We start from the raw sequence: 26,073 nt of genomic DNA on the forward strand, positions 1-26,073 counted from the left end.
CTTTATCACAAACAGGTAGTGATAAAAAAGCCAAGGGCAGCCTCCCATAACCTTCTCTTTATCGCGTTCCGTTGGAAAGGTAATGATAAAACAGTTAAAACCAATCTCCTGAAACTCCATCGGTCTCCCCACCCTCCATATCTTCTCCATTGTTGATCTAACTACTTCCCTCCCAATCTTCCACTCCGAGCAAATTTTACCAACCACACTTCTCTTTCCTTTGTTTTTTATCTTTTCCGATTGCCTGCAGTCAACTCCAATCATCATGTTTTCTTCCTCACTCAACTTCAATCGCTCCCAAATCTTAGTCATCTCTTCCATTCCCTCACATTTGCCCGCCATAGTGCGCAAAGACACCCATCGTCTTATTCAGCAGCAGCAGAAGCAAACGGACTAACAAACTCTCCTCAGTCATTTTCAGAGAAAACGGTTAGAGAGAGACTAATTTGCATCTCACCTAACAAAGGGGTACTTGTAAGCCAATCATTTGATGTTGCATGAAAAGATGTTGAAAGAATGATAATAAAAAAAAACTGTAAATGAATTCTTTTACTCATCATCCCTATATCACACACCTCCTAAGCGAAAAAAATAAAACGATAAAAAATAAAAGTAAGTGTGTAGTGTAGATATGATAAATATAATTTTCTTCATCTTAGTTTGACATTTGATCATGATGTGATGTGAGGGAGGTATTCTGCATGGATAAATAATTAACTTCCTTCCGGGTTAGTTTGTAAGGTCCATCTTAGAAATTTGGAATAATATCAAAATAAGAGAAACATTTTTAGCTACAAATGGATTATACAAAAGTAAATCCACAAACTGACATGGTTTGATGTAATATATTAGGTTGTAAAGTTACTTTTAATATAAAGTAGATCAATGTATCGCGTGAAATCATGTCATTTTGTGAGCTTACTTTTTTATAATCTATTTGTATTTGTAGCACTTCTCTTAAAATAAGCTAACAATTTAATGAATAAGTAGGTTGAGTGATGAGGTGGCCCCATTGAAATTTTCAACAGACATCTTCCCCACATCACCTTTGTTATACTCCTTTTCTGAACCCTATCAAATGATAATAATAATAATAATTTATCTTTTAAACAATCTTTACACATTGTTTAATTAGCTAGAAAAAAAGCTTTTGTGCAAGCCATAAAAATGACGTTGAAGCCAAAAACCAATTAAAAAAACATTATAAACCAAATCCAATCAAGAGCCTCTCTTCAAATCCCTACTGCGTAATCTCTTGAGGTAATAATCCCTAGGCAAATGCTCTCCCTCTCTCTTGACCATTTCTTTGACCCTCTCTTGGCTTTGCAGTGGAAACCCATCAAGGATATGGATAAAAAATTGTGTTTTGAGAGAGAGAGAGAGAGGAGAGGATAGACGTGAATGGAAAAAAAATTTCCTCCTCTATAGTGCGGACACATAATTAAGAAAATGTAGTATCTACGTGGCAGGCCTCTATTGGTGGCTATTATTTGGAGGAAATCGGTTCAACTGATGGGAAGATATTCTCTTTTGGAAATGCTTAGATCAATTGCCATAGTCAAAAGGGTTTGTACACTGTCCATTAACATTTAGCCATCTGAAAAATTACATTTTAATGTATTATAATCGCTAAATATTAGCAAAGGTGACCATTACAAGGTTTATTTATTTATTTTTTATTAATATAAAGACATTGGAGACCATATAAAAAGATTCATTGTATTTGCAAACTAGTATGGTGGACATACTTTTTAATACACCGCTTACATAATAGGACCTTATTTATAAAAGACATTTAAATTCTTAATTCTATTGTATGACATTTCAGTTTTATAAACTATCAAGCATAGAGTAATTATTAGATTCATCTTAAATACATATATATAAAGCTTCCATCATATTATAAGATGTCTCGTCAATAAAAATCATGAAAGATGAGTTGCGATAAAAGTTCTAATGACCATAATGCATAAACATGAAATGTGTCGATTTTAGTGAAATGCTAAGGGGAGATTTGGATAGTGAGTTGAGATAAGACAAATTGCGATGAAAGTTGAATAAAATATTGTTAAAAAAATTATATTTTAATATTATTATTTTGAGATTTGAAAAAATTGAATTGTTTATTATATTTTGTGTAAAAATTTAAAAATATTATAATGATTAGATGATAAAAATTGAATAAGTTGTAGAGATTTTTGCATCCAAATCGGGCCTAAATCCTTTGGATGAATGGTTTGTTTCTTCTTGATCTTTCAAAGGTTGGTGAAACCAATTTCTAGAAGGAAAACACTAAACCCACCAGCAGTGGGTCCCAATAGGGGTTTTGTTTTTACTTAATAATTGAAAAAAATATTACAAGATGTCACATTAATAAAAATGATGAAAAATGAGTCAGTATAAAAGGTACGATGACCATAAATTACTATATGTGTTGGCTTCAGTGAAAAGTTGAATATTTTGATGAAATGATTTGTACCTCCTTGATCTTTCAAAGGTTGTTGAATCCAATTTCTAGAATACCAAAGTTACAACCTCCCTCGACTTTTAAGACACTAATCAAGCTTCTTTGGTGTGTCTTTCATGTCTTTAATGGTAGGTTTATGGACGTGAGTACGAATTTGTGAGGGTTATTGAATATGGTTAGATAGTTAACCTATCGACTAAAACCCACTCTCTCGCTAGAGCCTCTATGCACTACAATGTTTTAACTCCTCCTTCATGATACCAACAACAGTCTTCTGCTGAAAAAACCATTGAAGAACACCAACAGCCAACCGACACAATGGACCTGGAATCCCTTATCACTTAGACAGAAGCCTATCATGGCAAGATCTTCACCTCGAACCTACACCAGAAACAACAAAATTAACCTTAGACAAGGCATTGGTAGGTTGTTTAGTAGCAGACAGGCCACTCAACAAGTTTTCTATTCACTCAAGCATAAAGGTAGCTTGGATCTTCATCTAAAAATTTCTCATTAAAGATCTAGAAGCCAATTTGTTCCTATTTACTTTCCACTCTCCACAGGACAAACTCAGAGTGCTCAACCAATAATCATGGAACTTCAAAAGTCACATCCTAATTCTAAAACTATGGTTTCCAGTTCTACTTTACAAGAAATCTGCCTTTATTACTCCATTTTCAATGTCCAAATTCATGGTTTACCTTTGGACCACATGAGCCTAAAGAATGGTACAAACATAGGGAAAGTTTTAGGTAACTTGGTGAGGGTAGAAGAAGACCCAATTTTCGGCATAGCATGCAGAAAGTATATTCGAATAAAAGTCGAAAATGATGTTATTAATCCTCTAAAACAAGAATTCATGCTACCAAGAGTTGGTAACCAAGAGACTTGGACCTCCTTTAAATATGAGAGGTTTTCTGATATCTATTATGCATGTGGAAGATGGGGTCATTTCCAAATATTCTATAACTACCAAAAGACCTCACCCATAAGCCTTGCTTTTGTACCTTGGCTACGAGCAGAGTACACAAGCCCTCTCACTGCCCAGACCCTTCATCAAACACTAGATAGGCATGAATCAAATGAGCTCAACCTAACTCCTCTCAACCAAGCTACCGAGCAACAAACATGGAAATCCAAAGGGAATGATATCTTAATAGCAAACAATAAACAACATAGGATAATCCATCTATCAGCACTCAATCTAGAAGAGCAAACCTCTATGGGCAACACATAAGGGCAGCCAGAGCTTCACAGCTTCTTTACATCACTGGCGTTCTCCTCTGTGCAAGCAAAGACAACACCAACCCTAATGTCCTAAGAACCAAAATCACTGTTCAACTATGGTGCAACACTAGTATTCAGTTCAGTGTGACTCCCCCAACTCCCACGTACGGACACGTGGAAATCGAGACAGCGGAGTGATGATGACACAGGTCATGTATCCCATTGTCAAGTGCCAATTGTGTAGACAAGCAACACATGTACAACAAAAATAATGTAGCGGATAAATAAAGTCAGTCGATTAAGTACCAGATTTTTTTTTAAATACAAACTCGCTTAAAAATAAGCATATTCAAAATATTACAAGTTCCAATATCATCATAAAACCAAAATATCTAACTTAAAGACAGAAATAATTTTTCCAATAAATAACTAAAATCACCAAATCAATCAGCCGGTCGAACTATCTCCTCAGGCTTAGCCTTCTCATCATCTGCATCCAAAACTATGATACCAAAGATGGTACCGCAGTTAAGTAACAATCCAAACAAACCTTAAGATAAAAATACATTCATTCAATAATCAAATGCATGAACATGATGCCACATGCCTATGTCCAGAAAATCCTCATTTTCTACGCAGCCAAAATTTTATTTTGGCCTAAAACATTTTCTTTAAAACATTTCATCGCCATTATCCTAGATAATAACCCAAAAATCCAATCTTGTTATTTTTCTAGAAATGGCCCAAAAATTCAATCTCTCTATTTTCTCAGAAAATGACCCATTGACCAAACCATTAGAGTATTGTAGGTGGAAATCACAGGCAGGACTCTACCACAATCCCTGTTTACCACCATCTATACGTGTGCACCGTAAGCGGGAATCACATGCGAGACTCTACTACCATCCCTGCTTACCACCATTTCTACAAGTTCTTCTGTAAGCGGGAATTGCAGGCGGGACTTTACCACCATTCCTGCTTATCATCATTCTTATGCTGCGTGCACCGTAAGCGAGAATCATATGTGGGACTCTACCACCGTCCTTGCTTACCACTATTCCTAAAGTACCTCTGACTCAAATCAATCAATCCAATCATTTAAATAAACTCAAAAATCATTTCTCGCTTGAAAACCTAGTTTTTAAGTTTCAACACATGAACATGCATGCAATTACACGAAAATCCAGTTTTCAATACCCAACACAAGTATATGCATGCACCATGCAATGCAAATGACAATACACAAATATCCAACATAATCCAAGCCAACAAATAACTTCATCCTCAAATCCATCCGACTCCCAACTTCTCGAACTTAGTTCGGCATAATTAACCAATCACAAATTATTGATAAAGTAAAAATATATTTAAATCTTAAAGGACATTGTAAAAACACTGTGACCGTGAGTTATAAAAATATCAACTTTTGAATGAGGACAAACTAAGGCTTGAAATTGATAGAGAATGGCTTATAGGTGTTTATGAAACTAGTGGAAGTGGTGGTTGGCCGTAGGTGGCGGCAAAAACGGCGGTGGAAGTGAAAAAAAAAGAAGCCAAAACAGAGTTGAGCTCGTGGGGGTTGCTTCAGCAACGGATTGGAGTTGGAAATGAGTGGGTTAAGTCGGCAAGAGGTCGGTGATGAAGTGGTGAAGAAGTGGTGGCTGGTGGTTGCACGACGACGGAGCCGGGAGGATTTTAGGCTACAGTTTGGTAGGGTGCGTGCGGCTTAACGGCGATGCTGGAAATTGGATGGTAGGTGCATCGGCCGATGGTGAGTTAGGTGGGAGGGGCGGTGAGGGCCACGTCGGCGCGACAACGGCGTTACGGTGGGATGAAAAAATGGACGGAAAGGGAAGGGGAGGGGGTCGGGTCGCGTAGGAGAGAAGTAGGGGAAAAGAAGGAAAAAGAAAGAAGAAAAAGAAAAAAGAAAAATAAGAGAAAAAGGAAAAAGGGAAAAAAAAAGGGAATGAAAGAAGTGAGATCTAGTCCTCACGTCTAGGGTTTAGAAACTGATCCTACGAAAACTATTTTAAAAGCAATAAATTGAATAAAATAATTTAAACACAATATTTAGCTAAAATAAAGTAAATAACTAGTAAAAACTAACAACAAAATTTAAAATCTAAAAATAAACTAAATTAAATTAAAGAGCAATTTAAACACAAAACAATAATTAATATTAAGAAAACACCTCAAAATAAATTTCACAAATAAATAAATCCAACTAAAATTTAAAAAATTTAAAATATACAAACCAATATTTTAATTAAATTAAAATACTCATTCAAATAAAATATTCGTAAAAATGGGGGGTATCACATTCATTATCACCCACCCTCACATAGTTTAGTGAGGAAATAAATTACTTCCCTGTTCGGCCATCACTTATTTCATTTACGCTAAACTCAATAGCCAGACAAAATTTATCCCTCTCTCCAATTGAAACAAAGATTATTTTGACTGATAAGATGGCAACGGTGCAACAAGTGGAATTTATCTCACAAACCTCTGGAGTGTCAGCTAGGAGATACACCCCCTGGAAAGCACAGTGGAGATAGATATACTCGGCAATACGAGGCTTTAAAGCACATCAAGCCAAATATAGGGCCAAACCAACTGGAGCCCAATAGGTGAGCCCAACCCTCTCTCTTCATCTTTTATTAGACAAGGCCCACTCTTCTTAGATAAACCAAATGAAAACATCTTCTCCTTAAGGCCAACTAGCACCAGCCCCTCTAGCCCAATCATCCTTACAAGTCCTTCAAGCCCAACTAATCCCTCAAGCCCCTCAGTCACTCCCAAAACACTCAGCACTCGAAGCCACTCAAGCCCCTCAAACCCAGCTACCCCATTAATCCTTAGCGAAATTGATTCAAACCTTATCCCACATAACCCAGCCTTACCCATACCAATCTATTCCAAGCAACCAAAGCCAAAGAGGAACAATATGTCAGCTCCCTCAGATGACCTCCAACCTCTAAAGAAAAAGATATAAATGACTCATAAGTAGGAGTGACAATACATGACACAATCTGTTAACCCAATATGAACACGACACAATAATAGCGAATTTGGGTTTACCCTTAACGGGTTCATGTTAAAACGAGTTGGCCCTTTAAGACATGATTGTTTAACGAATTGATAACGGGTCAACCCATTTTGACCCAGTATAAACCGTCATGACCCGTTAAGAAAACAAATTAAAGTTACAATTATACCCTTATACCTAAAAGTAAAATTGTTGGGATTTTAATTTCGATATTTTTATTATTTGGATTGTAATTTTGGACTTGCAGTTTGTTTTTGTTATTTATTTTTAAATATTATGATTATATAAAATTATGCTAAACTTAATTAGGTTAAACGGGTTAATTTTGAGTTTGTTTAACTCATTTACATAAATGGGTTGAAACGAGTTAGGTCATGTCGTATTAACTTATTCATAATATTTACTAATGAGTTAAAATGAGTTGTATTGTGTCTACCCGTTATGTTAATAGGTCGTGTTAGAGTTTGAGATTTTAATACGATAAGTTTAACGGGTTGTGTTTGGGTTTGCCTATATAGTATAATATACATACCTTGACACGGTATGAACACGATCCATTAACATGATTTGAAACTCATACTAGAAGCCTAAAATGCCCCACCAAGAAATGAACACAGCCAAAGATCACTATCCTAATGATGCTACATTGGCTCTCACCTTACCAGAAGTGCAATCAGGCTTATTAGACAAGTCAAAAAAATAAAAAGAGAAGGTCTGCATGTCACCTTATAGTAGGCCTTTGTCACCATCACAGGAAAGTCCTAAAAAGTTAAAGAGGCAAATTTCAAAATGTCTCCCCCCTCTCAATGAAGACACTATCTGGAATTGCAGAGGTCTAGCCTTACCTAAGGCAATTAAAAGTTTAAGGGCTAATATTAAGAAAAATAATTTGGATATTATCTCTTTGTCGGAAACCCTGGGGTTGGTAGAGCGCACCTTACCTATTGTAAATAGCTTAGGTTTCTACCATTTTGTTAACTATCTAGCTTTTTGTAAAAAATGGGGCCTACTACTTTTGTGGCGTTCAGGTGTAGAAATAGAACTTGTCCATATTAATATTAATGCAATTTCAATTTTAATTTACTCAGATCCTCTACATCAACCTTGGAAAATTACTTATGTCTATGTGTTAGCTTAATGGCTATTTAAAGCAAATTTCTGGAGCCACTTGGATTTAATGCATCAAGCATTCCCAAGTCCCTGGATTTGTATGAGTGATTTTAATGATCTTCTTAACCAATTAGAGAAATATGGAGGGCGCCTGGTCCCCTCACAATCAACTGGAGGCCTTAAATCGTTAATGAAAAAACATGGACTTATTGACATCGGATACACAGATCCAAAATTCACTTGGTTGAATAACAGACATGACAATGCCCTTATTAGAGAAAGATTAGACCGTGCAATAGCTAATAAAAAATGGCGCCTACGTTTTCCGAAGTAGCATTGCACCATCTAGCTTCTTTGGCTTCAGACTATCATCCTCTTCTGTTATACACAACAACAACTCAACAAAGAGCCTCATCTTTCAAGTATGAGGAATTCTGGATTCATGAACCACCTAGCCAAATCATAATCAGAGAAGCTTGGAGTAAACAATTCAGGGGCAACCCAGTGTTCATACTATGCAAAAAATAAAATCAACAAAAGAAGCCTTTAAGAACAAAACTCACTTTGGGAGAATTCAGGCTAATATTGAGAAAATAGAAAGCTAGTTACTTGAAATCCAGAGTAGACAAGCAAATCTTTACAACCAAGAGAGAGAGAAGCTTCTTCAATTCAACCTCCAAAAAGAAATGAAGAATGAGGAAACCTTATGGCATCAGAAATCCAGAATTGCTTGGCTTACATCCTTGGATCTCAACACAATTTTTTCATCTATTGGCAACAATCCAAAGAAGAAGCAATGTGATAAACTTCATCAAACTGGGACCAAGTAATTAGACAATGGATCTAACTATTATTGAATTATCTTTTATTGATTACTTTAGGTCCATTTACACTTCCTCAAATCCACAAATTCTGGAGTAGCTATAAAACTTATTTGAGAAACATGTCTTAGATCAAGACAATGAATTACTTAGTGCTATGCCAAGTGAAGAAGAAATCTTTGGTACTCTGAAAAAAAATCTCAAATCATAAAGCACAAGGCCTAGATGGAATGACAACACTTTTCTACTAGCATTGATGGAGTATTATAAAAAAGGAGATCATTGAAGCGATTTAGAAGTGGAAAACTCTTTAAGCAAATGAATCATACTAGCATAGCTCTTATCCCAAAAATTTAGAACCCAAGTGCCCCGAGTCAATATCGCCTAATCAGCCTCACGAATGTTATTTATAAAATCATTACAAAAATCTTAGCAAATCTTTTTCAAATCCACCCTAGCCAACATCAGCCTCCCTCTTCAAACAACTTTTGTCCCTAGCTATAACATTAAAGAGAACACTATAATAACCCATGAACTGTTCCACTACCTCTAGAAGAAAATAGGGAAAAGATGTTTAATGGCCATAAAGCTCGATATGGAAAAACCTTCGATCTTGTTGAATGAGATTTCCTTTTTACAGTGATGAAAGTATTGGACTATAGTAAAAAATAGATTAATTTGATCAAAGAATGCGTCACAATGACAACTTTTTCTATCCTAATAAATAGCTCACCAAGAGGCTTCTTTAAAGCACAGAGGGGATTAAAACAAGGAAAACTACAAAAAATTGTTGGATAGAGTTGGAAAAAAAGTGGAGGTTGGAAATTGAAATTATTATCACAAGTAGGAAGAACTATGCTAATTCGAACAGTAGCAATACCATTCCATCCTATTATATGTCTTCCTTTCAACTGCCAAAATCAATATGCAAGGCACTTGACATCAGCTTCAAAAAATTTTGTAAGCCTTTCCAAAAGACAAAACTCACAATTTAACTTTAAAGTCATGGAAATCCATTTGCTAACCAAAACAATCTGGAGTACTTGGCCTCAGGCTAGTGGAAAATATGAATATCGAGTTGTTAGCAAAGACAGGTCGGGAAATGAGTAACAATAGCATGGCACTATAGCATTCCATTCTCTCAGCAAAGTACCTCAAAACCTCAGGTTTTTGGAATGTAAAGGCGAAATTTGTTGATTCATGGTTGTGGAAATGAATTCTGCAAATAAGAGACATTTTCAAGAAAGGAAGATGCTTCCAAATCAACAATGGACTTTCGGTTAAAGCTTGGACAGAATCATGAATTCCTACAATGCGAAATTTCAAGCCAAAGCCAATCCAATCGATGAAAACCCATGATCTTGGGATATTACAAAAATACAGAACTTTTTTTTATCATGAAAGCATCATGGAAATTCAAAAAATACACATACCGATCAACTCCTTGAGACAAGATAAACTCATATGGTCCCTGAATCACAATGGCAACTATATAGTCAAAAAAACTTATCATATAGCAGTTAGTGATCAATGTATAGCCCAACAAAACTTCCCACTACCTTTTTTCAAGTCCCTTTGGAGTTTAAAAATTCATGATCGCCACAAGTTAATGCCATGGAAGTTGATTTGGAACATTTTCCCTATCAAAAAAAAAATTGAGCTCTATCATCCCTCAATTTGGAACAGAAGATTGTCCACTGTATAATGAAGTTGAAGAAACCTTATTCCATCTTTTCATATAATGCCCCATTAATAAGATTTTATGGCAACAAAGCTCTTAGCCATTAAATCTTGCAAACTTGCCAATATACTCCATATCAAACCAAATAAAGATGATTCTAAATCCAGAGAATGAATTGAGACTAATAGATTTAGAAAAATATCATTTCCAACTTTTTACAGTCATCATCATAGACTTTATTTGGAGACAAAGAAATGATATAGTCCACTACAACATGAATCTCTCTCTCAAGACGGCAAAAGAACAACTGAATCAGACTTATCAAGCCTACAAGAACGCATGGGAAGACAAACAAAAAAAATCAAATGGATGTTTGGAAGCCACCACCTCAAAATCACAAAAGGTTCTCTTTTGATGCTGCAGTTAGAGATTCTTTTTCGACCATTTCAGCGATATGTAGGAGAAATTCAAACCACAAATCCAATGATAGCCGAAGCTTCAACCACCCTTTTAACTTCCCAAATGGCATCTTAGCTCCAACAAAATTTAGCAATTCTTGAGGGCGATGCTCAAACAGTCATAACAGCCATTGAAAGCAAAGAATCCTCTCTGTATTGGCAAATTGCTCCAATCATCGAAGATATCCAACATAATTTTTGACAACACAAGGAGTGGCAAATAGCAAAAATTCATTGATCTCAAAATCGATGTGCAAACTCAGTGGCGCAATGGGCAGCAACCCCCAATCTAGTTTTTGGTTGCATACCTCTAGAAAACCTTCCTAGATGCATTTTGGTTATCGATAGTGAAAAGGATCCATCTTGAACTCTCTTTGAACTTCAAGTTTTTATATAATACTAAGCATGCTTGATTAGGGGAAAAAAAATTAGGAACTCCTATATGAGAGTAACACTGCATTTTGTAGGTCTCAATCAAGTTTTCAACTTAAATATAAATACAATATGTAGATCTCGTTGTAATCAATATTGTTCATCAATAATTTTTAATATAATAGGATGAATTATTCTATTCTCAAGTCAATTTATAGACTATAGAGTACATCATCTATATAACTTAAATAATAAAATTTAATTTATAAAATTCAAATCTTAAAATTTATATACAAATTAAATTACATCAACTGACTAGTAGGGATTTGCGTATTACGCAAATCTCGCTTGAAACAATAAAAATATAGAAATATTTTAAACATAAGCCTACACACCACACACCACACTTATTTTATTTTTTTTATTTTTTTTATTTTTACCAAATATTTGGTATATGTATAATGAGTTGAAGAATTTAATTAATTTAAGAAGAATAAATCTAAAAAAATTTAAAAAATAAAATATAGTATTTAGTGTGTAGGCTTATATGTAGAAAAGTTTAATATATATATATCTATACTTATATATAAAGGGCGAATCCGTTTAGAACAGTATTTTCGTCTAATACTTTTTTTTTTTTTCATTTTAGCCCTGTTGTTTCTACGTTTTTGCCGAGTTTCCATTTTTGTCTATCTCATTATTTGCTTCAGAGAAATCGGAGAGAGAGAGAGAGAGAGAGAGAGAGAGAGAGAGAGAGAGAGAGAGAGAGAGAGAAACAGAGGCACGGGATGAGAGGGCTTGAGAGGTTAACGGTGGTGGCTGGCATGGAGGGCTTGGGAGGGGCTTACGGTGGATTTGTTGTGCTCGAGGTGGGGCTCGTGGTGGCTGTGGCCGTGGCTTTGGGTGGCACACAGTGTGGGTGTGAGGATCTAGAGAGATCCGAGTGAGAGAGGTCCATCGAGAGGGAAGGCTGAGAGGGGTGGAGGAGTTTTCTCGATTGACGATGGTGGGCTCGTGGAGGGGCTACTGCCGAAGGCGATGGTGTTGCTGTGTGGGTACATGGATTTTGGGTGAAATACGTGAGAGGGAGGAGGCCGATCGATGGTGAAGGGAGATGGGAAGCTTTGGTGGAGGGGACTGGGGACTGTTGCGGTATGGCTACGCCGACGTTGGAGGTGGTGTGATGGCTAAGGAAGCTGCGGCGGAGGGAACTTGAGAGAAGAAATTCGAGGGAGAAGAGAGGGAGATCTGCGAGAGGGAGAGAGAGAAGCCATGAGGGAGGCTCGACTGGGAGGAGGCCCAAGATGGCTTGACGGTGAGGGAGCCGCCCGTGGTGTGGTGGCGTTGCTGGCGGAGAGAAACCGAGGGAGAGGGGTTGCAGGGGCTTAGGGCTGAAAGGATACGGCTGAATGCTAGCCCATGGGCTGGGCTTTATGAAGCTAAACAGGTTGGGCCCAAAATAGAAATAAACACACTAAAATAAACATAGTCCCAAAAAAAAAAAAAGTCCAATAAAATAAAAATGCACAATAAAATAAATAAAAAACAAATAAAATACTACAACTAAATATTAATAAAACAAAAGAATAAAACTCAACAATAAAATAATTTAAAATAGAGAACAATTTAAATAATAGACAATACTCAATATCAAGAAAAGCACATTAAAATAAACTTTACAATTTAATAATTATAAAATAATACAAATAAAAAAAGAAAACGATCAGTCTTGTGATTGAGCAATTTACTTTATAGGTTAGTAAAGCCAATCCAAAATTCCAAACATAATATGTAATTGACTTTTAAAAGCAAATGATAAGCATTTGAATGAAGTGCCCAAATCTCATGACTTCTTTTAAAATTATTTTTAAATATTTTATTTTCTTAAATTTTAGAGTACTCAAAAAAATTTAAATTACAAAATAAAAAATCTTAAAAAATGATTAATTAAATTGACCGAGCTTTGTTTTTTTATAAAGAATTATTGGCATAGTACAAGATAGCTACCTGCAGTGATATTTGCTGCAATTACAGAAGAAGCAAGGGTTATTCAGCAATATTAGTAATTGCATAATTTTAACAATTACTATGTTATATTTATCATGTAAGGAATGATCATTTAAAATGATGAGATAAAATAATATGCCGTGACTATAAGATGCTCGTGTTTTTGCAATTATAGCGCACAAATTTCTCATTGTCGTCATATCCGATTGTTTTATGAATTATCGAATACAATTACAAAATATCTATATTACATTTTTCTTTATTTTATTTAAAAAAAAATCACAAAGGTTTCTTATATGTGTTGAAATGAATTAAGTGCAAGAAAAAATTAATGTGGGCACGCATCATTTCGATTGAATTAAAATCAAAACCAAGAATATAAGATTTGGAGCAAATATTTCTTCTTTTTAAAAAAATAAAAAATAAAAAACAAAAATGATTCTAATGGCTCTAGGCCTTGGATTCACTATTCGATAAAATGGGAAACTAAAAAAATGAATCTAATAAAGTAATGGATGATGGGTAGCTTAGCACTCTTCTCTAATATAACTTTTTTTTAAAAAAAATATATAGAGATTCTTTCAAATGTGACCTTTTATATATATATATATATATATATATATTTGATTCTTATTTTGCATTTTGTTATAGAAAGTATTCATTATTATAAATATTTTAAATTAAATTTTCTTTTTCGTTGTGGATTTTTTTATTAAAAAAAGTTAAAAAATATAATGTTTAAATGATATGAATTTTTTTTAATATATACTATATTGTAAAAATTAATATATAAAATAAAATAAAAATTTTAATAATGTATTTTAAAAAATGAGAAAAAAATCTATTAAAACTGCTGATTTGATTATTTTATTTATAAATAAATCACGATGAAGGTATCCATCATGCATCATCCAAGTATTTGTAATATATTTATCAAGATATTGTTGTCCTTTGTTGGTTGCTTTAAAGTAATCTACTGAAGTAACAAGCATATGTGCATGCATCACTTTTTCATTTATTGACCGATGCTCAAAATGCTTATCTATTTACAAATAAAATAATTAGAGTTTATCAAGATGTCATTTTTTTTTAATTTAAAATTATTGTAATTTAAAACAAGATAAATGCTTTGGGACCCAAATTTGGGTCTCGAAGTAGTGTTTCGAATATTTTTTTTAACTTAGCGATTAAGGAAGTGTTTTTTAATGATGTTGTAAATTTTTTCAATTTTTATAAAAATATTTAAGAATATAAAAAAATGAATGAAAAAAATCAAAAAGAAAATTTTTTTAATTGGTTCAGTGAGTTTTCAGGCTACATCCTTTGGTGGATGTAGGACCACTCTTAAAACAATTATTAACATAACCTTTAAACTTCCAAAATCATTAAGGCCTTGTTTGGATTGGGAGACGAGATGAGTTGAGATAATTTATAAAAAATAATGAGATTGTTAAGTTGAGATAAGATGAATTGAGATAGTTTTTAAAATTTTTATGTGTTTGAATTGAAAGTGAGATGAGATAATTTTAATTTTTTTGAGATGAGATAGATCTGTTTAGATTTGTGAAGATCTGTTTAGATCGATAAGAACAAACAAAATGAGGGAGATGAAAAGTGACTATGATCATGCATATGCCCAACAACAAAATTAGTTAAAAAAAGAAACAAAAAATAAATATAAATGAAAAAGATAAAAAGATTAAGAACACATATTTGAACGCAAAAAAAAAAAAAAAATAATAATAATAATAAATAAACAAAAAAATGAATATCAAACCAAACGAGTGAGAAAAAAAAAAATTGCACCACAAACTGACAAATAAATAAATTTCAGCATAAATAGATGAAAGAAGCAAAAACTTGCAAGCCAATTTACGTCGAATGAAAAGAAAAAAAATTTTTGCTAACTAAAACTTATATATGAAATTTATGTTTACTTATTTACTTTAAAATTTATACAAATTTCTTACTATTATAATTATATACTTAAATAAAATAAAATATTAACTTATATGTAAAGTTCATATTTATATATAAATTACTATATAAATTATGGTCCCATTAGGCAAACGTCCAAAGGACGTTATTTCTACTAGTAAGTATTAAAAATCTGAATGCAATATAGTACGTGAAATTATAAATTTTATTTTATTATAAATTAAATTTAGCATTTACGTCAAATCAAGTAAATTTATAAATTTATTTTTAAAATATTATTTTGTAAATATTAACAATTCTCATGCACGGAGAAAACGACGAGCGATATAAAGGACAAAACACCCGGTCGGTTCATGCCACCCCACTTTCTCGCTTTCCCACATCACACTCCCAACGGTTGCTAACTGTTCATAGTTCCCCAATTGCTTTGAAAAGCTATAGATATTTTCCGACCCTCTCTGTGTCTTTTTGTTTCTCTCTGTGTTTCAATGGAGATTCATCACTGGTAATGACTTTCTCGAGGCCTTGTGGTGTTCTCACGCTTCTTGCGATTTCTTGGTTCATTTTTAATGCCGTCGCCGCCGGGATAAATATTCCATCGACTCTGGACGGCCCGTTCAAGCCCGTGACGGTGCCTTTCGATTCTAGTCTTCGTGGCGGCACGTTGGATTTGCCGGACTCTGATCCCAGGGTTCAACGCCGCGTCAAAGGGTTCGAGCCAGAGCAGATTTCCGTTTCCCTCTCTGCCCATTATGACTCCGTCTGGATCTCCTGGATCACAGGTTCCCTCCCCTTCCTTTGAATTTCCAATTTTACTGTCTTTTCATTTTCTTTCCCATAGCTCCTTGTCTTTTTACTGCTCAAATTTAACATACTTTATAATTTTTCTTTCTTCCATTCTTACAAAAGTTGTGTTATTTCTTTCACAAGTTTAGTTAATAGCGTTATAGGTGACCATAACATACTTACCTTATTATCTGTATATATTTGCAATTTTCATTTCATCTTTTTTCCCCTTGTTTCGGCTAATCCTTTGTTGGGTTAATAAGAAAGAGCAGAGGGAAAAGTCTACACTGGCTATTGACATGTACTGTTTTTTCTTTTTATAAGTAAATTGACATGTACTGTTTTTCGTCATATTCTTCCTCGTTATTGAGGAAGAATCAATACGTAAGTTGTGTGTATTTATTTATTTTTCTTTGGAAATAATCTTTATAGTCATTGGTGGTTGAGTATGTAATATAACTGTTTAGTTTCTATGATTATAGAAAGGGATTTGTTTCCAGTTTAATTTTCACACGAAGAACTGTTTCATCGTTTGGAATTTTTATACTGAATTTCAGAGGGTGCGTCATTTTTAATCTCTTCTTATTCAGTCGCTTAATTAAGTGAATTCATATGGGACTTTGCAGGTGAATCACAAATTGGTTACGACATAAAACCATTAGACCCTAAAACTGTCTCGAGTATTGTTCGCTATGGAAAGTTAAGATATCCATTGACACGTGAAGCCACAGGATATTCTCTTGTTTACAATCAGCTTTATCCTTTTGAAGGTCTCCAAAATTACACCTCCGGAATCATCCATCATGCTCGTCTTACAGGTTTTGTAATTGTTTCACTGAATAACTAGGATTATTTTTCTGAAAATTCTGTTTATTTGAGGAAACATGCAGTGGTGCTTAATTTTGATTATTTTTTTTTTTTTTCCTGCTGTCAAGTAGCTCCAAGACATGTTAGGTCACCATATTTTGTTTTCATATTTTAAGCTTTGCTATCTTTCTTTGAGTAAAGAAGATTTTTTATTTATTTTTTATTTTTTATTTTTTTTTAAGAGGCTGTTTGTTCCAGTCTGTTTTTGCTAGGGCCTGCAATAATTTGAAGGGAAAACTCTAGTCATTGGTTTCATTTCTTGGCGATGTTTGATATGAAGCTTTGGCATAAATTTTGAGAAAAACAGATGACGTTCACCGTTTTGCACACAATGTTGTATATATTGAAACAATGATAGGAGAGTTTTTTTATCTATGAATTCTGTCCGTTACGTCTGTCCCTTGGTGAATCATTTGTTGTCAGTGAATTAGTGATCACGATTAATGCTCCAAAGAAGTTTTTACATCTTCTAGCGTATTGCCTCAATGTGTTTATGGTGCATTCATTTCCTAACCCTGCTAAATGACTGGATGCTTATGTTTATTCCTTGGAAAATGAGTCACAAAAATTTCTACGCATCTTTTCTGGGCCTGCTAGCTTTTGCTGAAGGGCAATCTAACGGAGCCTGAAACAACCAATGGAAATGTTACTTGTTGAGTTTTTAATATGCTCACAGCTTATGTCAATGTATCCATGCAGGGTTGAAACCGAGCACATTATACTACTATCGATGCGGAGACCCATCTATACCAGCCATGAGTAAACTCCACTCCTTCAAGACTATGCCAATTTCTGGTCCTAGATTTTATCCGGACAGAATAGCAGTTGTGGGAGATCTTGGTCTTACGTATAATACAACTACCACCATCAGTCACTTGATTAGCAATAAACCTGATCTTGTTCTATTGGTCGGTGATGTTACTTATGCAAATCTATACCTCACAAATGGGACCGGCTCTGACTGTTATTCTTGCTCATTTCCACAAACTCCCATTCATGAAACTTATCAGCCTCGTTGGGATTACTGGGGAAGGTGAAATCTCCAATAAATTTTTTTCCCTTACTGTGTAACTTTTTTCTAGTATAAACTTTGGTGCTTGTCTCAGTCACTGAACATTTTTTATAGGTTCATGCAGAATTTGGTTTCTAAAGTTCCAATAATGGTGGTAGAAGGAAACCATGAAATAGAAGCACAAGCTGGAAACCAGACATTTGCTGCTTATAGCTCTCGATTTGCATTCCCATCCGATGAAAGTGGGTCTTCATCAACATTCTATTACTCCTTTAATGCAGGTGGAATACATTTCATCATGATTGGGGCCTATATTGCATACAATAAATCAGGTAATATATCTTCTTCTTCTTCTTTTTTTCCATTTTATTTCTTTTCCAGGCTAGATGTTATTGCCTTGAGGTCTTGGATGGATTTGGATGTCCATCCGTGATGAAAAGGTAAAGATGGGTCTGAAAAAAACTGAAGAACAGGGAAGAATATATGGAGGGAAATAAGAGCTTTTGAAAGGCTATCGATCAAGAGTTTTTTCATTTAGTGGGTTTGTAATAAACCATGGAAATAATCATTTTATTATATTTTTGATAAGTTTTAAAAAGATTTCGATAAGTGGAAAAGAATCAGTTTATTACTAGTAGCAAGGGAATGTACAACATATATTTTAGAATCTAGTTATTTTGAACTGAAACCAGTGGTGTTAAAATCTTCTTCATTCACCTATGTGACAATTATATTTTAAAATGGAGACATGTTTCCCTGGTTTCTAGATCTTTGTGATGGTTCTAATGGCTTGATTGATTCGGCTTTCTCTCTATTCTTGGCATAAATCACTGTGTCACTGTAACTTAGTCTGTAAGTGGCACAAGGAAAGAGGAGGGGGGGTGGTAAAAGGTGAGGGGGAGAGTGTACTTACTTTTAAATGTGCTTTGTAGAAAAGAATGGAACAACTTTTTTACCCGTAGCATGTAAAAATGCCCTTCTTATGCGCCCAAAACAAGAAGGATGTGTGAATGGGTATTTTATGGGCCAGACATGCTTCTTCCATTGTTAAGTCATTCCTGTTTTAGGATGTCAGTGCAGCAGGCATCTGCTTGCATGATTACATGTTACATGAGCACATTAAGAAACCTCAAGAGGCTATTGCAGTTTGCTTATGAATGTAAATGTAATTAACGTGTCACATGGTTTTGAATTACCTGCATGATTGCATGATTGTTGTCATCTTTTTCAATTTGAGCATCTTATATTAAAGGCTGGTGTATTGACAGCGGATCAATTCAAGTGGCTAGAGAGAGACTTGGCAAATGTTGATAGATCAATAACTCCATGGGTAGTAGCTGCTTGGCACCCACCTTGGTACAGTTCCTACAAAGCTCATTATAGGGAGGTAGAGTGCATGAGGGTGGCGATGGAAGAGTTACTTTACTCTTATGGTGTTGACATTGTCTTTAATGGACATGTAAGTGATAATGAGTATTCTTCTCATTTCCCTCTTTGCAGTTGCAAACAAACATTTTGTTTAGCCATGTACTTCATTCCGCTATGCATATCTTCTTTTGGTTTTAAATATTTCCTATTGTCAAACTTCGGCTCAAGAACTTCCATTTTTTCAACTTAGATGTGTGCTCAATGACAGTGCATTCCTTACACTTTTGATTCACGTGCTTGATATTATATCAAGGCTTTCTGATGCTTAGGTGTCTCTCTTGTATGCTCCATGCCTACTTGAGTTAAGCCTTTTGCGCTTATCAATGAAGTTTTATTACTTATAAAAAGAATTAAGCTACCTGGGAGCTAGACAAGCTAATGTCAATCCGAAATCAAGCTAAGATTTTAAGGCTAGAAATGATCTTGAGCTTATATAATTTTTAACAATCTAAGCTTGAATAGGCCAGAACTTAGCTTTGCTAGGCTTAGCTCATTACAAACCTAGTAATAAATTTATGGCATCGTACTTGAAGATTTATTGTCTTTATTGTAGTGAAAGTTATTTACGTAAAAATGATCACCAGGTTCATGCTTATGAGAGGTCAAATCGAGTTTATAACTACAGTTTAGATCCATGTGGTCCTGTTTATATCACAGTTGGAGATGGGGGTAATCGAGAAAAGATGGCAATCAAACATGCTGATGATCCTGGCAACTGTCCGGATCCATTGACTACTCCAGATCAATACATGGGTGGATTTTGTGCTACAAATTTTACATCTGGCCCAGCAGCGGGTAAGTTCTGTTGGGACAGGCAACCCGAATACAGTGCCTTAAGAGAAAGTAGCTTTGGCCATGGTATCCTAAAGGTAGTGTTTCTCTCTTTATTAGCAAGCTTCACAACCATCAAATGTTTGGACTTGAACTTCTATAACTGAATATACCATCACAGAACCCATACGGTCTGGTATCTACATTGGAAGTTTGAGAAGTGACTGCTTTTCACAAAAGATAATATCGATTTAAGATGTCAAATTCTTAGGATAAGATTTCATTGCTAATAATTCTTTATGGCACATCTGGCATATGCACCTCTAATGTTTGAACAATTTTTAGTTACATCTAAGATAAAAAAAAAAAAAAAAAATAGTGATCTAATATCTTTTCCTTCGAAGTAGTTTTATGTTAGGATTTTTCATTGAAGGAACAAACTTAAAGAGTTGATAAAGTAATAAAAGTATCAAGTTTTAAGACTTAGGACTAACTATTGCTCACATTTTTAATTGGTCTATTTTAGCTAGAAGAGTATCTGTTTGACTTTGGGTGCATATGAGCTCCAACAAACAGATCTCAACGTCACCTCCAAGAAGTGTACAAACTGATCTGACCACAGGTTTGTATATTCGAGTTGCAGGTGAAGAATGAAACCTGGGCCTTGTGGACATGGTACCGAAATCAGGATTCTTACAGTGAAGTTGGGGATCGAATCTACATAGTAAGGCAACCTGATTTGTGCCCTGTTGGTCAGCAGATAAATACACGTTGGTTCGCAGCCAGTTAAGTACATTGCTTGAAAACTCACTCCGGCGAGATGAGAACAGTGCAACTGGCTTCTGATGTTGCAGCCCTATGTATATAGATTATGAAAGAGTAAAGAAAATTATGGATATACAGATGGATAAAAAGTATAGGACCGGGTGGCATCTTGTCATTGTTGATAGGTTTCTTCCCCTTATACAAGTGAAAGTTACACCCGAAAGATGCTTATTACTGGGCATATCTGTACTTAAATATATGGTAGAACTGAAACATATTCCTGATTACAAGTCATCGTTGTCTACTTATCTTCTAATAAAACCAATATATACGTGTGCTGTGTGCAAATGGTCAATGTACTTGCATAGTAGAAAAAGGGGAAGTGGAATGTTGAGGGATTAAGGTTTATTTCTCTGCAATTTTTTGTTTTTCTCCTTTGTCATCATTCTGAAGGCAAGGCACGGCTAGGAATTGATCATGCTCAGCTAGGTGAAAGGCTAGATCAAGAGTCTTATCCGTCGGTCTGAGAGTATTGTTTTTTTTAAACCGGATTGGATTGAGACCGACTGAATGTGTATATATTTTAATAATTTATATATAATCTTATTTTATATAGTAGTTATATAAATTAATTATTTAATTCTCATATTAGGAATTGTCATTGACTATATATACAATGAAGTTATTTAATATTCCATATATAAAATGTTACAAAAATAACTTAATTTTAATTTTATTAATTTAATTATTTTTTTGTATTAGTTATTTTGTCAAAAAAAAGAAAGAAAAAAATTCATGGATCAAATCAAATTGATAGCTAATAGTCTAGGCTTAGTTTGAATACAGAAATAATTTTATATCATCACATCTCATCATTACAAATTTTTCAAATTTTCATATAAAATATAATAAACATAATCGATTTAACTTTTTAAAATTTTTAAAATAATAATAATCTTTTAATAATATTTTAACTAACTTCCATATAAAATTATTTCGTATTATCTCACTGTATTTGTACGCCTAATGACAAAATTGATGGATCGAAATTTTCGATCGTTACGTCCGTTGGACCCAATCGATTACTCCACTATCAGCTCAGCTATAACAAATTCACAAATCCTTTCTCATGTTTCACAAATGAGTTTTGTTACATACAAGGAAAGTCATGTACTAATTTACATATTAATACTGATTCTTTCATACTTAAAATTTAAATTAACACTATTTTTAATAAAATTTACTTTTTGATCAATTATAATAGATTGATATACATATTAATACATAATTATACTTGCAACTAAATTTTTTCTTTACAAATTGCATATGGCTTTACTTTTGCAGCCTTTTGTTTTTCTTTGCTCCATTTTGTTGGAGTTTCTTATGCTTTCTGTTTCTGTCTGTGACGATGGATAAAGCACTTCTTTCCATCGGAAATAGTGAAAGTGGTTTCATCTCCCTCTTTTAGAAGAGGAAGACCTCTAATGGAAAAGACCCAAATTGCCTAAATGCCATTATTCAAAAACAAAAACACATTAAAAAGGACTAAAAGAAAAAAAAAAGTCTAAATTCATCATCAAATCATATTAATTTATAAATTTTATTATTTATAATGTTTTTTAGACTAAATATTTTATTTACTATCCTTTCGTAATCGGACGGATAAAAAACAAATAAATTCCAACAATATATCATAACCATATTCCTAAATGAATCATTGGTCCCAGAAAAACCCTGAAAGAACAATAATAATATACAATCTTTAATTAACTAAAGATAATAATAACAAACATCGAAACTGGAGGAACCCAGTGGCCACTACCAAATTCAAACCACAAATAACCAACCAAGAACCTCACAATTTCCACTTCACTTGCCGACCAATCAAAACGTGACGACTCATTTCTGATCCGACCAAAAAATATTTCTCAAATTGTGGATTATAATTATTAAAAAAAGAAAAAGAAAAGACTAGAAAATGTCAAGAATTTCCGTGATGAAGCGGTTGCAGAGAGGGCAGTTACCCCTACCCACCATAAGCTCCCTTGAACACAGCCTGCAAAATGTGTGTCCGCAAGGTATAAAAGCCGCACCTTTATGCCTTACCATGCACACGCAGCATTTATGCTCTACTCCTCCTCCTCCTTCCCCCGACTCCTCCTCCTCTTCCTCCACCACCTCCTCCCCTTCTTCCTCCTCCAGCTCCTCTTCTTCCTCTTCCGCTATGTTATAGTCCATCAAGTCCATCAGTGACATCCTCACCGGGGGCTCCGCCACCGGTGAATCCGACGATTCAGCCTCCGGCTGTTCTCTCTCGGCTGCTGCCGCGGCCTCCGCGGCTTCCTGCGCTGCCACCGCTTCTCTGGCTGACAGAGCTCTCTCCTCTGCCAATACCACTGCAAGGCGGCGCGTTGGAGCCTGCTGTGAGGTTTCGTCAGTTTCATCATTGCCTTCTTCGTCTCCGTCTACTGTGGCTGCAAAATCGGTGACGTCGCTGTTGTACATTGAGTTCTGGCGCAGATTCACAAGGTAGCGCGTCGAATTATGGCGCGACATTTGACGTCCGAAACCCTGAAGCTGCGAAAGAGGAGGTGCGTCGGAAGAGTCTGGGTCGCCGGGATGAGTTGACTCCGACTGGGATAAGCGGGTAGAGCACAGGCGAGAGATCTGCGGCCTGATACCCAGAGCCGACGATGAGGAGGAGTGGTCTCGGTCCACAGCGGAATAAGTAAAACTGTCATCCGACTGAGTCGACTCGGCCGAGTGCAGGTAACGGACCGAGTTGTTTCTAGAAAACGAAATCTGCCGTGACGACCGACTATTGCCAATCGCGTTAGCATTGCGGATAGGAATATCCGAGGCCGGGATACGAATAGAAGAGGTCCAGTTGGCCCCGGCACGCTTCAGAGAGAGCTTGTGTTTGAAGTTTTTCCAATACTTATTGTCTCTGTTCTGTTGGCCGCCAAGGAGGTCCTCGTAAGACGACCTAGCGTTTAGGTCCTGCTCTCGGATCACGTCCATGAGGGTCAGGTTACTGAGCTGAGGCTGAAGCCCCGGCGCGCTTTGAGATCGAGCTAGGGGAGCTGGGGGAGCCAGCGCGGCTTGCTTCTCCGTCGTGCCCAATACATCGTTCAGAGTCAAACCGGTCAGCACCTCCCGTACGCCGCCGTCCACCGCCGACATCTGATCCCACAGCGTAAGCCTCCGCCTTCCTCCTCCTTCCATAATAACAGAAATCACACAGAGAATAAAAACTCAACGAATGTGAGAAATAATATTCATAATAATACTATTAGAAATTGGTCAGCTTGGTGGATTCCCTAGAAAACGAGGATTTTATCGGGAAAAACTAGAATATGGGAACCTTCGGGATTTGTTTTGGGGACAATGCCAAACGACATTAATTGACCAGAGAAGAAAAAATGAGAACAAAATTATAAGGACTGCCCCCTCTCCTTCTCAGGGAAGGAAATGCACATTCTCTGTAAAGGAATCCGAGGATCCGAGTGAATTTTCTTCTCCCTTCCTAGGTTGTCAAGAATATCAAAAGCAGTAGGAAGAGAACCAGAAACATGCTAATCACAAAGAAAGAGAGAGATTGAGAGAATTAAGGCATTGGATGCCTTTAGGTTCAGTGATGGCTGTTTTTTGAAAGCACGCTGCAAAGAGAGGACCAGATCTGATGTTTTGGCGCAGTCTTCAATTATTATACATTCGTATAACTCAAAAAAAAGGAAAAAATAAAGAATACAATAATCAAATGGGCGTAGAGGTTGACATCACAATGAAAGACAAGAAGCAACTATTTTTGCAGACAAGACAATCATGGAAGAGGAAAAAATAAACCAAACAAATTAAAGAAAATGGAGAGGAAAACAATAACGAATAAAGAAACTTAAATACTCACCAAAACGTAAACCATAAATGTGAGTGTTAGGAGACTTGGGGTGGTTCTCTGGTTCTCTCCTGGTCCTTTCTCTCTCTCAAATCTTCGTCCCTTTTTTTTTTTTTTTTTTTTTTTCAAATCTTCTGTATTTATGATGTTCTTTGTCTTTTGTGTTAGGAGGAGAATTAGAAAGACGCAGAACCCAGAGAAAAATAATCAGAGGAACGAGTCTAATGGTTAAAAAACATGTGGACCCTGCTTCCCTTTGTTTGCGGGAACGAACACTTTGATTTGAGAGACTCTCTTTACCCAGTTAAAAAATAGAAAAAGCTCATTAGTTTTGGAGAATAAACACATTTAAATGAATTGAAATAGCATTTTATTATACAGTTATATGAGTTGATTTTTTTAGATATTATTAAATATTTAATTTAATAAATAAATATATTTTTTAAATAGTAATATTATATACAGTCTTAAATATTTATTAAAAAATAAATAAAATTTATTATTAAAATTAATTGTTTTTAACCTGTAGGCTAGACGTACAAACCTTTTAATTATATAAGTTAATTCCCCTTTTCAAATGATGCTCCATTTTAGGTGTCATAAAATAAGACAGAGAGGCCAAAAAAAAAAGTGAACATAGTGGTCCCATGGTTCACCAACAAACTATGGCAGTTGGCACTAAATAACTCCCGTGTGGACCCGCGACTCATCATTAAAACCCAAATTCTTTTTTTTTTTTGACAAAATTTTCGAACAAATGGATGCAATCAACTTTAAGAATCAAATCTACAGCAACGATTTTGAGATTATAGTAATGAGTTGTGTTATATATAAATACATTCGCGTATTAATCTGTATATTAATATTAATTTATTTATATTTAAAATATAAATTAATATTATTTTTAATAAAATTTATTTTTTAAATAATCACATTATATTAATACACAGATTAATATATAATTATACTTACAATTATATTTTTTCTATAGTAATAAGATAATTCTAGTCTCACATAGTCACGATATTAGTCACCGATTTTTTGTTTATTTATTTATTTTTCGATTGATTAAGGAAATATTTTTAAATGATATTATAATTTTTTAAAAAAAATACATTTAAACATATAAAATAAATGTATGAAAAAATAATTAAAAGAATTAAATAATCTATTAAGTGGTCACATCTATGACTTTTGTCTCTAACTGTAGCAGATCCTATAATGATAATAATAATAATAATAGTAAATCATGGACATTTTACTATTCATCAAGAGCGGTGTTACCATGCTGTGTATCACTACTCTTCCTTATCACTGGCACATTTTAAAATTTTTATTTTTTCATTTTTTTTATTTTCATATTTTTCTAATATATTTAAATATTTTTAAAAAATAAAAAAATACACAATATATTAAAAA

General features: G+C 34.7%; 2 protein-coding genes across 2 annotated transcripts; one reads left to right on the plus strand and one right to left on the minus strand.

The window, feature by feature from the left end:
* The first annotated feature begins 15,502 nt into the window (after positions 1–15,502).
* LOC122307277 (purple acid phosphatase 15-like) lies at positions 15,503–21,107 on the plus strand. Its single transcript, XM_043120044.1, has 7 exons — positions 15,503–15,912; positions 16,543–16,734; positions 17,483–17,816; positions 17,910–18,127; positions 19,064–19,254; positions 19,808–20,092; positions 20,638–21,107. The coding sequence occupies exons 1-7, from the start codon at positions 15,639–15,641 to the stop codon at positions 20,782–20,784; spliced, it is 1,641 nt and encodes a 546-aa protein (XP_042975978.1). The 5' UTR covers positions 15,503–15,638; the 3' UTR covers positions 20,785–21,107.
* A 1,387-nt stretch (positions 21,108–22,494) lies between these two features.
* On the minus strand, positions 22,495–24,826 carry LOC122307278. The gene is made up of 2 exons (XM_043120045.1): positions 24,667–24,826; positions 22,495–23,977 (listed from the first exon to the last, which is right to left on the minus strand). The coding sequence occupies exon 2, from the start codon at positions 23,940–23,942 to the stop codon at positions 22,731–22,733; it is 1,212 nt and encodes a 403-aa protein (XP_042975979.1). The 5' UTR covers positions 23,943–23,977; positions 24,667–24,826; the 3' UTR covers positions 22,495–22,730.
* Between the last annotated feature and the right edge of the window lie 1,247 nt (positions 24,827–26,073).

Source organism: Carya illinoinensis, chromosome 4 (assembly GCF_018687715.1).
Source record: "Carya illinoinensis cultivar Pawnee chromosome 4, C.illinoinensisPawnee_v1, whole genome shotgun sequence".
Classification (NCBI taxonomy): domain Eukaryota; kingdom Viridiplantae; phylum Streptophyta; class Magnoliopsida; order Fagales; family Juglandaceae; genus Carya; species Carya illinoinensis.

Excerpts from the sequence above, each read along its gene's own strand:
- LOC122307277 (XM_043120044.1), top strand. The coding sequence starts at position 15,639 with ATGACTTTCTCGAGGCCTTGTGGTGTTCTCACGCTTCTTGCGATTTCT. Across the intron at positions 19,255-19,807 it reads ACATTGTCTTTAATGGACAT|GTTCATGCTTATGAGAGGTC; the intron begins GTAAGTGATAAT and ends AATGATCACCAG. Across the intron at positions 20,093-20,637 it reads TTGGCCATGGTATCCTAAAG|GTGAAGAATGAAACCTGGGC; the intron begins GTAGTGTTTCTC and ends TTCGAGTTGCAG.
- LOC122307278 (XM_043120045.1), bottom strand. The coding sequence starts at position 23,942 with ATGTCGGCGGTGGACGGCGGCGTACGGGAGGTGCTGACCGGTTTGACT.